This window comes from Gopherus flavomarginatus, chromosome 8 (genome assembly GCF_025201925.1).
Source record: "Gopherus flavomarginatus isolate rGopFla2 chromosome 8, rGopFla2.mat.asm, whole genome shotgun sequence".
NCBI classification, from domain to species: domain Eukaryota; kingdom Metazoa; phylum Chordata; order Testudines; family Testudinidae; genus Gopherus; species Gopherus flavomarginatus.
In genome coordinates this window covers 26,062,885-26,079,191 of record NC_066624.1, presented here as the reverse complement: position 1 = coordinate 26,079,191, position 16,307 = coordinate 26,062,885, and the positions used below count along the sequence as shown (strand labels likewise).

The window sequence follows — 16,307 nt, the reverse complement described above, 5'->3', positions numbered from 1 at the left end:
ACGGGTGGGCAAACTTTTTGGCCTGAGGGTCACATCGGGGTTCCAAAACTGTATGGAGGGCCAGGTATAGTGTATTAATTTCTCCCCTTAGGAATGTGCTACTTATGGTGTACTACTTAACGGCTGCCAGTTCTGATGCTCTGAGCACCATGGTAAGGGAGCGGGGAGTTGGGGGTTGGATAAGGGGTAGGAGGTTCCAGGGGCAGTCAGGGGAAGGTAAGGATTTCTATTTTTCCTTTCAAGTGGTCCTTATTTACAGCCTTCAGATATTGGTATATGGGGGCGGAGGTTCTAGGGGGTGGGAGGGCAGCCGGGACGGGGAGCAGGGGAAAGTTGGATGAGGCAGAGGTTCTGGGGGGTAGGAGGGCAGGCAGGGGACAGGGAGCAGGGGGCGGTTGGATATGTGTAGGAGTCCCAAGGGGCCTGTTAGGGGGTGGGGGTGTGGATAGGGGTCGCGGCAGTCAGAGGACAGGGAGCGGGGGGGTTGGATGGGTCAGAGGTTCTGATGGGGGCGGTCAGGGGGAGGGGGCAGATAGGTGGCAGAGGCCAGGCTGTTTGGGGAGGCACAGCCATCCCTAGCTGGGGTGTAGTGTATTAAATTGCTCCCCATAAGCATGTGCTACTTAGGGTGCTCTACTTACCACTGCAAGTCCTGGTTCTTCATAAGTAGCACATTCCTACAGGGAGCAATTTAATACATCACACCTGTCAGTTCTTGCAGTTGTGCTGCCCAGCAGGAGCTCTGAGCCCCGCTGCCTAGAGTGCTGGCAGCATGGCGAGCTGAGGCTGCGAGGGAGGGGCTGATGGCTGGCCTCCCCGGCCGGGAGCTCAAGGGCTGGGCAGCATGGTCCCGTGGACTGGATGTGGCCCGCGGGCCATACTTTGCCCACCTCTGATCTAGGGGCACCACAGAGAATCTGAATTCAGATTCCACACTAACCAGGCCAATGGGTTATGAGACCCCTCATTCACTTTTGTCTATCCTTTCCTAGCTAGAAAGATGGTGTATGGCTGTGATGAGAGACCTACCTAACTGGAAAAGTGGCTAGAGAGCCTGGAGGACTGCTTCTCAAAATGTAAAAGGCCAGAGCAGGTGTTGGTAAATACACATGAGACTCATCTGATGGCAAGCCCTCAGAATGCAAAGTAAATCCAGTTTTTATAATGCTTCTCCAGTCAGTCTGCAGTAGTAGGAGTATATGTTTGTATTAATATAATTTAGGATGAAGAATAAAGAATAGTAATGTAGTATGTATTAAATGTATTGGTGTATGGTTTGATCATATCCTGCCAGTCACCCTTTTTGAATAACAGAAAAGAATGTCCCAATGGGCCAATGGGCACACATGCATCAGCCAGAATCTGTGTTTGGACTGATTTCAAGGCAGTGACAGACCTTTGAGGGTCACCAATTTGTTGTAGGTTTAGCATTTTAAAATAAGTAAAAGAATGCCATGATTGTTTTTCTTTTGCATTGCAATTTGATGCTCCTGTTCAAAATGTTCTGTGTAAATTAATTCTGTTTTGTGTGTGAATGAGGAATGTATCTGTTAAGAGATAAGTGTGAAGGCCATTGCTGAACCAGATGTACGAGGGAGGAACTAGAAACAGACACAAGGGTGCCAAGAGGCTGCAACAAACCCCTATTGAAATGTCAGAGGAGGGCAGATTGACAACTCTAAAGATGAGACAGGCACCTATCAGTGAGGACAAGATAGCTGTGATAAAGAATGAGAAGGACAGTTTAAGAAAACAAGCACTTGTCAAACAACTATTGATTACAGCATGATGAAGCAAAACTCATTGGTCCCAGTGAAGGAAAATCACTATATAAACAGGGTGCCTTGCCATGAAATTTTGGGTTCGTCCTGCCAAGACTTCCTCCGAGCATCATGTCACGACCAACAGAACCCGACTCCTCCCTACCGGTGATCAACCTAGCTGGCCACTAGGTTGATCTGGACTGGTAACTATAACAGTGACTGGCAAGACAGTGTGTGTGTGTGTGTGTGTGTGTGTGTGGTGTGATTGAATGCATATGCTAATTGTATCTTCAATAAACGCAGCGTATTGCCTTTTCCCCTGAAAAAGATCCCATGTGCTTCTTATAAGCATAACAAGTCCTGGGAAAAAAGGGTCAGTGGTGGGTTTCCTCAGCTTTACACTGCTACTTCTTGGCTAGGGATGGCAGAAGTCTTGGATTGGAGCTATAGGAAAGGTGCAAATCTTCAAGGATTTCAGTGTTCTTGTAAGAATGATGGAGAAGATCTATACAGCCCATGGACCTTATTCTCTACCTGCTCACACTAGTGTAAATCAGGGGTAGCTCCATTACAGTTAGTGCAGATACACCAGGGTAAAAGCAGTATGAGTGAATGGAGAGTCAGGCCCCAGGTGTTCAACAGCATCACAGCCCCTGTCTGACAGCTACGCAATTTGTATCAGGTTCTTCCAATGAAAGATTAAATGATATCAGAAAGATGATGTCTACAATTATCCATACAACTGAGGAGATACCATTTATTCCACTTTTCATGTGTCAACTGACTTTCTGCTCCAAACCCTCCTTAAAATATACTTTCCAAATGGCCTTTCAATTTTAATCCACCAAAATAAAAACTCTGAATTGAACAAATTACATTTTTTGAGATGGGCCCTGCTCATATTGAGTTGTGTATCTGAGCACTACTGTCCTTCTAATTGAGCCAGTATGCAAGGCCTGTATCATCCTCTACATTCCCCTACCAACTGTGAGTAAATGACAATAATCACCCAACAAGAGCACTCTCTAAGGAGCAACATATGTCTGAGGATAACCTTAATGAGCTGCCAATAAGCCACTGCACCTCTGAAATGTAGAGCAAAGCAACACTGACATGGAAAGGAAGGATCCACACAATGCTTACGCACATATACCAATATCTGAAGGCTGTAAATAGGGACCACTTGAAAGGAAAAATAGAAATCCTTACCTTCCCATTCACTAGACACCTCTATCGTCCCACTGAAATGCATAAGAATAGATTTTTTGGAAAGGTCAGCATGAAAAGATTGTAACATTTTGGCTAAATATTGGAGACTGTCCTTCCTAACCCACATGGAAAATAATTTAATAGAGAATTCTGTCTCTGTTATTAGAATTCTTTAGGATGGTTCCAACAGTCTATAGAAAGGATCCCATCTTCTATTAAATTATACAGGTTTTTACAGTGAGTTCCATAAAATCCTACAAATTTCTGTAGAACTCTACTGCTATCACCCATATTTAAATTCTATTAGACATTTCTTTATGGTAAATACGCAGATGTGGCGGCTAGGCATAATATTTTCCTTTATTATAAGCCACTGAAAGGTTTTCTGGGTAAAGACTATTCTAAAAAGTATAGCAATATAGTCTGAACACAAACTAGTGACCCTCCCTAGCAGAAGTCATCATGGAATGTTCCACAATCATCACCCTTAATTTCAAGTGCAGCACAAGAAAACCATGATGATGAGAAAAAGTGAGGGGTGTTTAGAAATGGAAGGTGCCACCGTAATGCCAATCAGGTGCCATGTTTGTAAACTAGCAGCAACCCAAGTGGTAGCTATCATGAGTGAAGTTCTGTTTAAGATGGGACAAGGGGAATTGCCTCCTTCCAAATATTATCTGGGGTGCTGAGGGGCAGTGACTGAGCTGCCCTAACATCCTCCACTGAAGCAGAGCAAAAATATGTTTGATAAAACTACTTCAAGGTGTTTTCCGAGTGTTACCAAGTTACTTGATGTGTTCTGCTTTTATTATCAGACTCTTTCAAAATATCTTCTCTAATCCAGTGCCTGGATGAAGATGAGACTCCCTGAGAATCCTTCATCTGGGGCTGCAGGGTATCCATATTTTCACAAGAAATAGGTTCACATAATGAGTCAGCTCTGTCAGAGGAAACAAAGCATTTTTTCAGATTTTTCTTTGATTATTTTATAGAATTTGTACTTTACTTTAAATGCAAAGCCCAAAACAAATACCCCAGCTAGATCCAGATAGAAAATGGGCTGCCGTTTCACAAGCTTTCCTTTCACAACTTTACCAGTGCACCTCAGTCCTGACCTGCTGCTCTTCCTGCTAATTCAGGCCGTGGGCTTCTCCTGAGTAGAAGTTGCCAATAATGCCAAATGATATAGTGGCTAAGTATGTGAATAAATATTCACCAGGTCTATGTGTCCTGTGGAAAAGTAAGAGAATCCTGGCTAATTCTGCTCCATCACATCTTCACATTGACTCAGACAGACCCTATAGGGGAAAGGAAGCACTTTGCATGCATTTGTAAGGAGCTACTGCTTTGAGAACAGGTTCTTTCTCTCAGTGAAGCAGAGCTCAGTGTACATTGTGGGGAACATTTGATTTTACATATCCACACCAATGCATGGAGTCTTTCTCCAGAGAAAAGAATCCAAGTCACTGAACTGGAAGGGAAAGTAAGTAGCATCTTGATTCTGAATTCATAGTAAGATAAGTCCATTTGGGAACAGTGTTTTCTCAACACACATCTGGCTGTGCTGAAATCTGCTCCAGAGAGGTTTCTCAGCATTGGAGCCCCTGTTGAGTTATGTGGGGCATATATGTTTGTGCATGCATTCTGCAGAGAGATTCATACTCTCTCCTCTTTCCTTATCTCACATGCTGAATAGTACCAGGACTAGTGAGAAATATTATAATGTAAGCAATGTAAATGGGCTTTATTGAGGCAGGGTTACAGTCTAAGTAAAGAGGAGCATCCCACAGTATACCAGAGAGAAGGCTAGCATAGACAAAGGTTTATTATGAGTGTAATGTCACAGTCAGACCAGAAAGAGGATTTTCTCAGACAGCCTTATAATGATGAAGTGTAATAAACATGGCTTCCAGCTGTTCAGTCCTGTTCAGAGAGCAGCCCAGCCTGGATTCATTTAACTAGACTGGCAAAGTGTTGAATACAGCATATGGTGCACTAAAACCACAGAACTTACTGACAACAGCCTGGACCTGTTAGAGAAAATAACTCTTTTCAAAAGCTTGTTTCTGTGAAGATACAACTCTTTCCCCCCAACCACTCTCAGTACCAAGTAAGTTCATGAACAGAGAGAAAGAACTAGCACAAAACAGCATAGTCAGGGGACAGTCCTGAACCTGCCAAGTCAATGGAAACCCAGCACTAGGGTGACCAGATGTCCTGATTTTATAGGGACAGTCTCAATATTTGGGGCTTTTTTCTTATATAGGCTCCTACTATCCCCCACCACCTGTCCCAATTTTTCACATTTGTTGTCTGGTCACCTTGTAGTAAGTGACCTGCCCAAGCCAGGCAAGCAAACTATCAGCACTTACCAAGTAAATAAGGAACATTTGGAGCATATTTTGTGACTAAAGGTGAAAGAACGAGAAGGTTGAACTCTATTTGCTCACATTGCTACGTGGTCACTCCACTCTCCTTATGAAGGGGGTATCTTTGCAGAACTCTGCTGTGATTTAGCATTGGTTATCAAGGACCAAACAGGAATGCATCTGCAATCTATGCCAACAAGATGTTATTACAGTCAAGGGGCAGTAGCATTGCTCACAGTAACTATCTCATCTGGAAACTAGAAAGTGGTCTCAGGACAATTACAGTGGGTGGTGGATAGAAGGAATAAAGCAAATGGAGAAAGGACAGTGGCTTGATCTATGTCACAAACCATGACAATCCTAAAACAAGTGCCAAGGTACTTCATAAAAGAGGTGCAGTTCATCAATTCATATTGATTAAGGTCAGACAATGTCTTGAAGCATATAGCGTGTTCCAACAAAACCCTACCCAACCTCCTGTAGCCCCATTCCTTGTTCACAAAACTCTATCTATTCTATTTTAGTTCAGTCAGACAGCATTTCTACACTTGGCACTGAGCTGTGAACTGGTCGATAAAGGCCTGTCCTGAAAATGTAGGCAGCTTCTGTGGCAGAGTCTCTCTTTTCTCCAGAATCAGGCTCTGCCAGCTTGTGTACCCCCAGATTTGGGGGATTGTAAACAAGTCACATAATACAAACCTACACAAAATTTCCTTATATCAGTATGTGGCTTCCTGTTATCACATGCCACTTGTAGGGCCTTATTCTCATTTACCGTAAGGGTCCTTTACACTGTCCTGGCACCATAAAAGGCTCTGGCAAGGTAAAGGGACATAATTACATTTACACCCATTTTATGGTCCCTTTAGATTGCCTTAGTATAAATGAGATTCAGGCCCACAGTCTTTATGGGATTACCTAGTATTCACAGAGAGCAGAAATGACAAAAATATAAACAGGCCACTATGCCCACCTGTGGCTGAGTAGTATTTAGAGTTTTCTGCTTGGTGTCTGACCTGCACAGAATCAGACAAGACATTGAACAAGTTTGGTGACTTGGTCTGCTCTTCTCCATCCTATTGTATTATTTAAAGCAGGGGTGGGCAAACTACAGCACACATGTTGGATCTGGCCCGCCAGCTGTTTTAATCTGGTCCTTGAGCTCCCACTGGGGAGCAGAGTCTGGGGCTTGCCCTGCTCAGGTGCTCTAGCCGGGGAGCAAGGTTGGGGACCGCTCCACATGGTTCCCAGAAACAGTGGCATGGCTCCCTTCAGGCTCCTAAGCATAGGGGCAGCCAGGGGCTCCACTCTGTATGCTGCCCCCACCCCAAGTGCCACCCCTGCAGCTCCCATTGGCTGGGAACCACAGCCAATGCGAGCTGCAGGGGTGGTGCTGCAGACGGGGCAGCGTGCAAAGCCACCTGGCCAAATCTCCACGTAGGCGCCAGAGAAGGGACTTGCTGCTACTTCCAGGAGCTGCTTGAGGTAAGCGTTTCCTGGAGACTGCACCCCTGAGCCTCTCCCTGTGCCCCAACCCTCTGCCCCAGCCTTGATTCCTCTCCCACCCTGCAAACCCTTCAGGCCCAGCCTGGAGCACCCTCCTGCACCCCAAATCCCTCATCCCCAGCCCCATCCCAGAGCCCGCACTCCCAACCAGAGCCCTCACCCCTTCCTATTAATGTGAGCATTCATGGCCCCCCATACAATTTCTATTCCCAGATGTGGCCCTCAGGCCAAAAAGTTTGCCCACCTCTGGTTTAAAGACTAACTCATCCTATCTCTGAAGTAGACACTTGGAATTAGGTGGCCACTCAAACCTTGACAAGTTTAGTTTCCTTAAAACTTCCTGTGAAGTTTAGTTTCCTTAAAAATGAGTCAGAGTTTGTAATCCTGATACAAAAACATGCTTGTGCATGTTCGTTTGGCCTAGTCATCTGCTCAAGTCATCATAGCTACCACAAAGGCTGGTTTTAAATGCCAAGGCAAAAAAATCTTAAGATCAAAAAAAGTCTGATTCATATTTGCTAAACTGTTGCACATACCTGTTCATACATCAGAGTGAACCAATCTGCAAATACACGGTAGCTGTTGTGAATATTCACACAAGGTCTGTCCTAGCCACAGTGGATGTAAACAGCAACAGGATCTGTCTTGGGAAGAGTCCTCAGGATCTACCCTGAAAACTAGTAGTATTATCCCTATTACACAGTTTTAGCCTGATAGCCAGTGGGTCTGTTTGGTATTATGAGAATGGTGTTCACAGGCTTTATGCATTCAGGACTTTGGTAATGCATGGGAAAGAATAATATGTAAACATCATCCAAAAATTCTGAGGTTCAAGTCAAATAAGAATCCAAACATTCACCTGCTTTTCTGATCCTCTTTGGTCTGGAAATGGGCTGGAAATATCAGAAAATCCAGCTTTCCCATGAGATTTCTGGTACTTCCTTCTTCCAGCCAGGCGGGAAGTAGCTTTTCTCATAGTGTTTTGTTTATTTCTGCTTCAATTCAAGAGAAGCCAGGAAATACAAAAGTATTATAAATCCTGAACTTTATGAAATTTCTTTGACCTTCAGACAGGTCTGGGCTTGGTTTGAGATTTGACAGAAGAACCAGTCTAATTCTGATTTTAGTTGGTTTGCCTGACCCCTAGTTACAACCACTCAGCCACTGAACATGCTGTCTCAGGTGGTGGGACCTAGATCTTAATTTTTCCCTAAATGAGCCATGCAAGATGAATAATAAATGCTCCCGGTCACTGTGACCTGGAGAGAGGGAGAGCATCTAACTGTGCACAACATTCTTTTCTGTCTCCTTGTGCTTCACTTCATACTGATGTTGGGCAACAAGTTCATCTTGCCTTCCCCCTCCAAAGTGAGCTTTGTCCTCACTAATATTTGACCCTCAACTCCTCTCTCATTCCTGATTAGTTTGTCTTTGTTTCCAGCCAGGACCCGAGGCATTCCTTCCTAGAACGTCATTCGCTCCTCCTAGTGATATCATCAGCCCGTTACAGTAACATGACTGCGAGAATGAGAGAAATCACCCTGAACGTGGGCTCTGCAGGAGAAAATATCAGCTATACAGGGACATAGAAGGGGTGGAGGGGTGCCACATGCCTCAAGTTACAACATTCCCTATTAGTATAAATCTCAGTCCTCAGGATGGAGAATTTGAAAGGTCAGAGTTAGAGGTGGGATCCTATGTCTGGATGGGGCTGAATTCCAGCCTATGACCGTGTTTGAGGTAAGTGTTGCCTGGAGACAACGGACATAAAGGTGAGTCAATCTAAGCTGTTGCCAATCAACATCTTGCCAGGCTGAGTGTGGCTGTTCCAGCAGGACTTCCAGGAGTCGTATGATCAGTGCTGCACATAGTGCACATGAAAGCTCTCTTCTTCACCTGTCCCTTATTAGCTGGTGGCATTTTATTTGGGAAACTATTTCCCTATGGGCTGGATTTCTCCAGTCCTCTTCTCACATGCTGTAAGAGTTTGTAACTGGGAAACTTTAGAGGGTGCAAGTTGGGGCTTTTTATCCATTTGTTACCATCCCTGGCCCCACTGCAAAATAGTGCAGTCAGCTCTGCCCCTGCAAAGCTGCTCACTGTGATATGACACTTCCAACTCCCTCAGCCTAAGCACTGAGTATATGCCACTGGCCTCTTGCAGATTCTTGTTTCCCTAACTGCTGCCCTCTCCAAACTCAAACAAGCTGTTGGAGAAAACAAAGTACAGGAATTTAAGAAAATTCTGGGGACACATTGGGGAGTGAAGTGTTAAGAACTCTGGAAATATAATTTCCTGTTCCATCCCGTACTACATCCATCTCTCTACTCACTGACAACATCCACAGGGGATGTTATTTATGTTCAATGTATTGAAGGACAAGAGTGGCACAGACAAGGAAGGGCTGACTGAGGTAAGAAACACAACCCCATATGGCACACACAATGCTGTGTAATACATCTTCCACCCCAACAACTTAGCCTCAGAAATGGATCTTGTCTGCTGGCAAGAGAGTGAGCCTAACACCAGGCTACCCAGAGAGAGGGGTCACCAAGTCACACTAAGGAGCCAAGACTGTCCCTCAGTGGGGATAGGTGTGCTGAGAAGTTAGGTGGGGTCTGTTTCGAGGTGTTTGAGTTGCTGTATATGCCACCCAGCAGCTTTGGTGATATACAATGGTGAGGTTTAGAGATTGGGTCGGGGGGGAGGAATAGCGGATAAACCAATTTATTGAACCTATAGCACTGAATTATCCAGTTGGTAGAAAAAATAGGGGCACCACATGAGACACCTCATAGGTGGCAGGGAAAGCAGTGGCATTTCCATGGGGAGAACTCTTTCAAAGGGACCCTCTCCCATCCCAGCCCCCGTCCCCTTTTCTATACCTCTTTGCGCTAGCTCCCAGAGCCTCTCCCAAGCAGGATGCACACAGCTGAAAGGCTGTTGATAACTGAACCCTTCTCAAAGCTGAGTCCTGCAGCCCTGTGTGCATTAAAGACTCTTCATCACGGGGATGCCCCGTGGCGAGCAGCTCTTGGGGTTGTGGGTAGGGGTGTGTGTGTGCATCACCCCCAATCCTGTGCCTCCCATTGGAGGAATAGTGTGTGCCCCCCTTGGCAGGAAAAGAGCCGGCACTCTGCTTGGACATTTCCTTTCCCCTCTGGGTCACTCATCTCTTGTTATGCTCTCATCCATGGCAGGCAGGGCCTCATAGCTCAGCCCCCTGCTGGCAGTCCCCTCACTGCTGTGCACGCTTGAGAAGGACACCATGGTGTGGAGAAGCATAAGGACCAGGACGCACAGTCTGATTTTGCTGTTGCTGAGGCGAGACCCGGCGGAGACAGGCAGCAAAGATGGTGGGTGGGGTTGGTGGTACTGGTAGTGGTGGTAGAGGTAATAGTGATGCTGCTGGTGGTGATGAAGGTGGGGGTCATGACGGTGGTAATGGAATGACTCCAACTCTGTGGATTTGGGGGACGCGTTGTAGTTGCTGTCTGGTGGGTGGTCACAAGAGTCCCATTGCACATCGCAGCACTTTGCTTCCTCATTGGATAATTGGCTCTCTAGCAACCCTGGCAAAACATAACAACAGATGATGAGAAATCAGTGAATGTGCAGTGGAAGTCCAATAGAGAGTAAAGCCATAGGGCCTGCCAGAAAATCCACCTGCAGCAGGAAAAAAAGGGGTTTCAGTTCTGGTTGGCTGCCTGCTCCTGGACAACTTTTAGCCTAAGGACTGGGACCCCGAGCACCTTCACCTGGGCAAATTTTCTCTGGGACTAAGACCCTAAGCCACATTCCTCCAGAGAAAAAGCATCCATGGTCCAGGTCCACTTTATTCCAAGATCCAAGGACCATGGGTAATGATATTTTGGGACAAAGCCGTGAACATCTCAGGCTGTGTATTTATCAGATCTTACAAACTATAGGGTCAGGCCAGGTTCAGTCATGGATGGGAGAACTGCCAGGAAAATCTGCTATGGTAGGTGGCAGGATGGAAAGTTTGTACTGCCCCTAACTATGCTGTACCTGTTGTATGGATGGATAAATTGAGGACTTCAGTCTCTGAGCACCTGCCATGAATACTAAATACACTTTAAAAAAGAAAATCCTCTGACATCTTTTGTAGCAGTTAGTGTCAATGAGCTGGTCGAACTTTAACCCAGTCACATTTTGCCTCACCAAATAGACCCCTGAAGTTTCAGTTAGCAGTGGGATTGTTTTTCACTTCCTGCCCTAAAGTGTCAGGTAATGTTGCTGTGAGGCTGCTAAACAGCTATATTTCACCTCAGAGATGGAAATATTTCAATACTGGATAATGTACTTCCTATATATATTTATTTTTATATATATGACCAAATCCTGAAGTCTTTACACAAGATTTGGCCCATGGTACAGTGCTATAGGAGTCTTCAGGGTGAAAGGCTCTACAGAAATGGAACTTATTACTTGAACATGAGTTGAAAATCCTCCCCATCCACCCCAAACATTTGTCTGCCTGTCTTTTTGTATTTCCTCCGTTTCCTGAAATGTACAATGGGCAGGAGACAAGAAGTCATTACGGGGACACCTGTCCTACTTCCATGACCTTCTTACCCATACAGATGAAACCAGGCAACCCTCCATAGATCAGCTCGTCATTGTCAGGTAACACAAAAGGGCACCTAGTCTGCACCTCCAGGCAGTATTGCTTGCATGGAATCCGGTGTTGGCACTGTTGTTGTGTCACATTGAAATACTCGGAGCACAGCCAGGCCTTGTAGACAGCCTAAGGGAAAAAACAAGACACCGCAAGACATATCATCAAATCAGCAAAAACATGTATATAAAAACCATTTAATAATCTTGTGGCTTAGTGCAAGTTAAAGGCAGATGAATGGTGAGCGCTTACCTCACTGTTTAATCTCAATAAATATTTGTTAATACATCAGGGTTACTTATTGAATTAACTCTTTCATTTAAAGTAAACTGAAAGATGTTAGTGTGAAATTCAATTCACAACCTAAAACATCTACAAGAGTAAAGCAAATGAACATATAGGCTACTGTCCTCTACTTGTAGGTCCTTAGACATGATTAGAGGCTTTAGTGACACTGTCAAGGTTGGTAGGCTCAAAATTTCACCTGTTTGCAAAATTCATAAAATTATTTGTTTCCGCTTTAAAAAGAAGTGTGGAAATGCTTTTTCCTCTTATGACCATGAGTCAAAAGCAACCCTACAAATAACAAAATAACACTGATAGCTTGGTTCCTGGTAAGTAGCCCTATAATAACAAACTATATTGTGCAGCCCAACACTAATGAGAAACTCTGCAACAGCAAACCAGCATTGGCAGCCAGTATCACAAACCAGGATACGAAATCTAGCCCTTGTGAGCAGCCCCACAACAAATAACAGTTGACAGAGGTATTAAAGTCACATGCACACTTATATGAATCAGAAAAGCACCTGCAGTGACACTAGGTAAGATTAAATTACCCGGGCTCTTGATCCTCACACTTCAGGATGTAAACTGCTCACCAGCTGGAGTCAGGAAGGAATTTACCTCTGGGACAATACTGCACAATAATAATCATTATAGGGATTTTACACCTTCCTGTGAAGTGTCCAGCACTGGTCACTGCTGGAGACTGGAGACTTGGCTTGATGGACATTTGGAGTGGTCCAGTTTGAACATACCCATATGCATATGACTGCTGGAAAATGTACACTAGTTCCAGCCACTGGGGAGATTCATGGATATTACCAATCCTGCCTTACACTTTATTCTGGATGATGTTAATAAGAGGTAGCTCATTGTTAGTTAGAATGGCCTCTTCCTCTTCTGTTTCACTGTTAAATCTATTTAATCTTCTATATCCATTTACCTGTTGCTTAGGTGGAATCCTTTATTGATGGAAAACATGCCATTTCTCTTGGTTCAGATGAGCATATCTCATGGGCAACATTGCATTCTATAGATGTATTTTAATTACCAATACATACCAAACAATGCTTTAACCAGTGCTAGAAATGTTCCTGTACGCCCCTTAAAGGAGGATTTTACATTAATCTTTTAGATGGTTAGAGCTGAACTTTGCAAAACTCTCAGAATCAAAGCCTAGCTTGTGTGTAGCTTGTAACTTAGGCTCCGCTTGTGCCTGCCTCAACATTCATACTCCATATGTGCCATAAACTCTGACTTTGAAGTCTATCAGGCTTATCAACAGCAGCAACTCCTGTAGTGCAAACAGCATAGGCAAGGCCTGCTGCCCCAAAGGAGACAAAACCACGCAGTAGTGCGGAAAAGGAAACACTCCTCAAGAACTGGCTAATGGAGATGCCCCTCCCCACCAGAAAAAATAGATTAATAGTTTCTAAGACCAGAGAGGACCATTGTGATTATCTAGTCTGACCTCTTGGATAACACAGGCCATAGAACTTCCCCAAAATAATTCCTAGAGCAGATCTTTTAGTAAAACATCCATCTTGATTTAAAAATGATCAGTGATGGAGAATTTACCACAAATCTTGGTAAAATTGTTCTAGTGATTTTTTAATAAAGCTTTCCTCTTTGTGGGACTAGTCCCCTTTCCTCCTAGACTTCACTGTTTGCTTTTTCCTGTTGTTTCTTTCCCACTGCCCTCAGTGGTCTGGTCTGCAGGCTCAGCTTGAGAACTGAAGAGCAGGCCAGATGGCTTCCTCTAAGGCCACGTCCAGACTAGGAAATAAAATCGATTTTAGATACGCAACTTCAGCTACGAGAATAACGTAGCTGAAGTCGAATTTCTAAAATCGAGGTACTCACCAGTCTGGACGGGGCGGCATCGATGTCCGCGGCTCTCCGCGTCGATTCCGGAACTCCGTTCGGATTGATGGAGTTCCGGAATCGATGTAAGCGCGCTCGGGGATCGATACACCGCGTCCAGACTAGACGCGATATATCGATCCCCGAGCAATCGATTTTAACCCGCCGATGCCGCGGGTTAGTCTGGACGAGGGCTTAGGCTCCATATCCACTTGTCATCTTGCTCACTCTGCCACGTCCCCATTTCTCAGGTATATGCACAGTAAGCGGAAACTGGTGAAAAGTTTCTTGGAAACAGAGATCTCATGTTTTTCACAAAAAATGGTCATTTTCCATGCAATCCATGACAACAACAGCAAGAAACCAGCATCCCTAGTGCACATATCACTATAATATCTAGGCATCAAATACAAAATTAAGACACATATTAAGGTCCTCATCCAACACATATTGAAGTTTAATAGAAAGATTCCCATGTTGTTCAATGAGAACTGGGTAAATCTTTGTGTGTGCTTGAAATGAATCTAGTTCTTCTACATTCAGTTGCCTTACTTGGAATTTTACAAGAAACTTTTACCCTTTTGTCAGCCCTCATTTGTACAGACAGGATTATAATTAGAATTTATTTATACAATGGTATCACCACAAGACTCCCATTAGGAACAGGACCCCTTTGTGTGTGGGGCTGCACAGACACATAGGAAGACATTCACCCTTTCCCAGAGAGCTTACAGTCTAAGCCAGGGGTGGCCAAACTTACTGATGCTCCAAGCTGCATATGACAATCTTCAGAAGTTCAAAAGCCAGGGCTGGGTCTCAGGGCTTCAGCCCTACAGGAGGTGCTTGACAGGGCTTGGAGCTGCAGCCCTGCTCCTGCTGAAGCCCTGAGCCCTGGCAGGTGCGCCTTGGGGGCTGAGGCCCTGAGACCCACCCCCTCCACTGGGCAGAAGGCCCTCCCCCACAACCCCGCTGCAAGGCAGAGGTCCCGAGCTCCCCACATCCCCGTTTGGTAAGTGGAGAATGCGAGAGGAGGGACTTGGGGATCTCCATGAGCCTCACTTTAACAGTAAAAGAGACACGTATCTTGTGAGCCACAGTTTGGCCACCCTGGTCTAAACTGAAACAAGATACAAGAAATAATTATAACAAACACTAGGATGGAAGGGAGAGGGAGGATGAAGGTAGATTAGATAAGTGTGCCATATGTACAATTTGAAAAACTTTGGATGAAGATTGGGCTCACTGTGATCTCCTCTGAGAGGGAATTCCACAGCCACCCTCTGCTGAGAAAGCTGATTCCTGGTATCCCATGCTCTATCACCCATTCAATTCAAGGTGCAGTTCAATAGAAGAGGTGAGCACTTTCACAACCGAAATGGGAATGTCTAATAGGACACATTGTGACATAATCACACATGATGCTGGTCAACACAGAACACCCAAAAGAAGCAAATTCACTTCTGCATGCAAAATCATCAGGACTAGCTGCTCCATGTTAATTAACCCCACAGAGGCCTCACGGAGCATCTGTCCTACTGTGTATCTGTTTTATCATGCAAACCAAAGTAATGCTGAGTTAGTGATACATGCACTGTCTGGAATTACTGGGTCCTGGAAGCATCCCACTTACAAGAGCCCATTCCCAAGCTCTTTGCTACTCCTTCCCTCTCTCTAAGTATCCCAATACCCAGCCAGAGTCTTAAGGAAACAGCCTAAGTATTCCAGTACAAAGCAGAACAGGAGCCTACAGATATCTCCACTGCCAACCCAGCAAGGGTGTATCAGGGTGAAACTCCCTATCTTACCCTGCAGCATGGGTGGGGAGGGCATCTTCCTTTTCATAGCTCAGCTGCTGTCAGAGCCCAGGAAAGTGAGGTTTTGCAGAATGAAGTGGAGCAGTTAACATCAGCTGGGCATGGTTAGAACTGGCTGGGACCCATAGTGAGAAATCATGGCCCTGACAAGCAGGGCTGGCTCCAGCTTTTCTGCCACTCCAAGCAGCTAAAAAAAAAAAAAAAAAGACGAGAAGCAGCACTTCGGTGGCAGCTCAAAGAGGAAGAGAGGGAATGAGGGACCCGCCACTGAATTCCCACCGAATACCTGGATGTGCCGCCCTGATACTGGATGGAGTGCCGCCCCTTTGAACTGGTCGCCCCAAACACCAGCTTCCTATGCTAGTGCCTGGAGTTGGCCCTGCTGACAAACTAGCTTAGATGGACATTTCCTGCCTTTGCTAATATGAAGTATTTTAGGGACTGGCTGTTGGGAGCTTGTAGGGTGAGGTGTTGGAGGTTTTCTCAGGGGAAAGACTGAGAATAAGCACCTACAAGCCTTCCGAATTAGCACAGGCTCCCACAGCACTGAAAGCTCCCATTGTATGATCCAATGGCACAGAAACTCTATTAGCTTGCAGCCTTGTGCTGTGCTGGAGTCTGTGTTATCACTTTTGCTGTAAATGACCAAAAGGCAGCAAGAAAATATATGACACAAAATTGTACAAATCTCCCATGTATCCCAGGGTGAGGTGAAGGCATGCCAGCATTCCCACCTCCTTGGGGCTGCAGAAATTTGCAGCTGAAGTGAAATTCTGGCCCAAATGCTTCACTTCAGTAGGACATACCTAATTCACCAGGAAAAACATAATCTTTAATATTACTTAAAGCAGCATCCAA

At 45.1% G+C, this 16,307-nt stretch overlaps 1 protein-coding gene across 1 annotated transcript in view; it reads right to left on the bottom strand.

The window, feature by feature from the left end:
- Window positions 1–7,051: 7,051 nt before the first annotated feature.
- NALF2 (NALCN channel auxiliary factor 2) overlaps window positions 7,052–16,307 on the bottom strand; it is an 89,986-nt gene continuing 80,730 nt past the window's right edge. The window contains exons 2-3 of the mRNA XM_050965185.1: window positions 11,445–11,616; window positions 7,052–10,420 (exon numbers count right to left, since the gene is read on the bottom strand). Coding sequence (XP_050821142.1) covers window positions 10,014–10,420; window positions 11,445–11,616 — 579 coding nt within the window. The 3' untranslated portion in view covers window positions 7,052–10,013. The remainder of the gene's footprint in view (window positions 10,421–11,444; window positions 11,617–16,307) is intronic.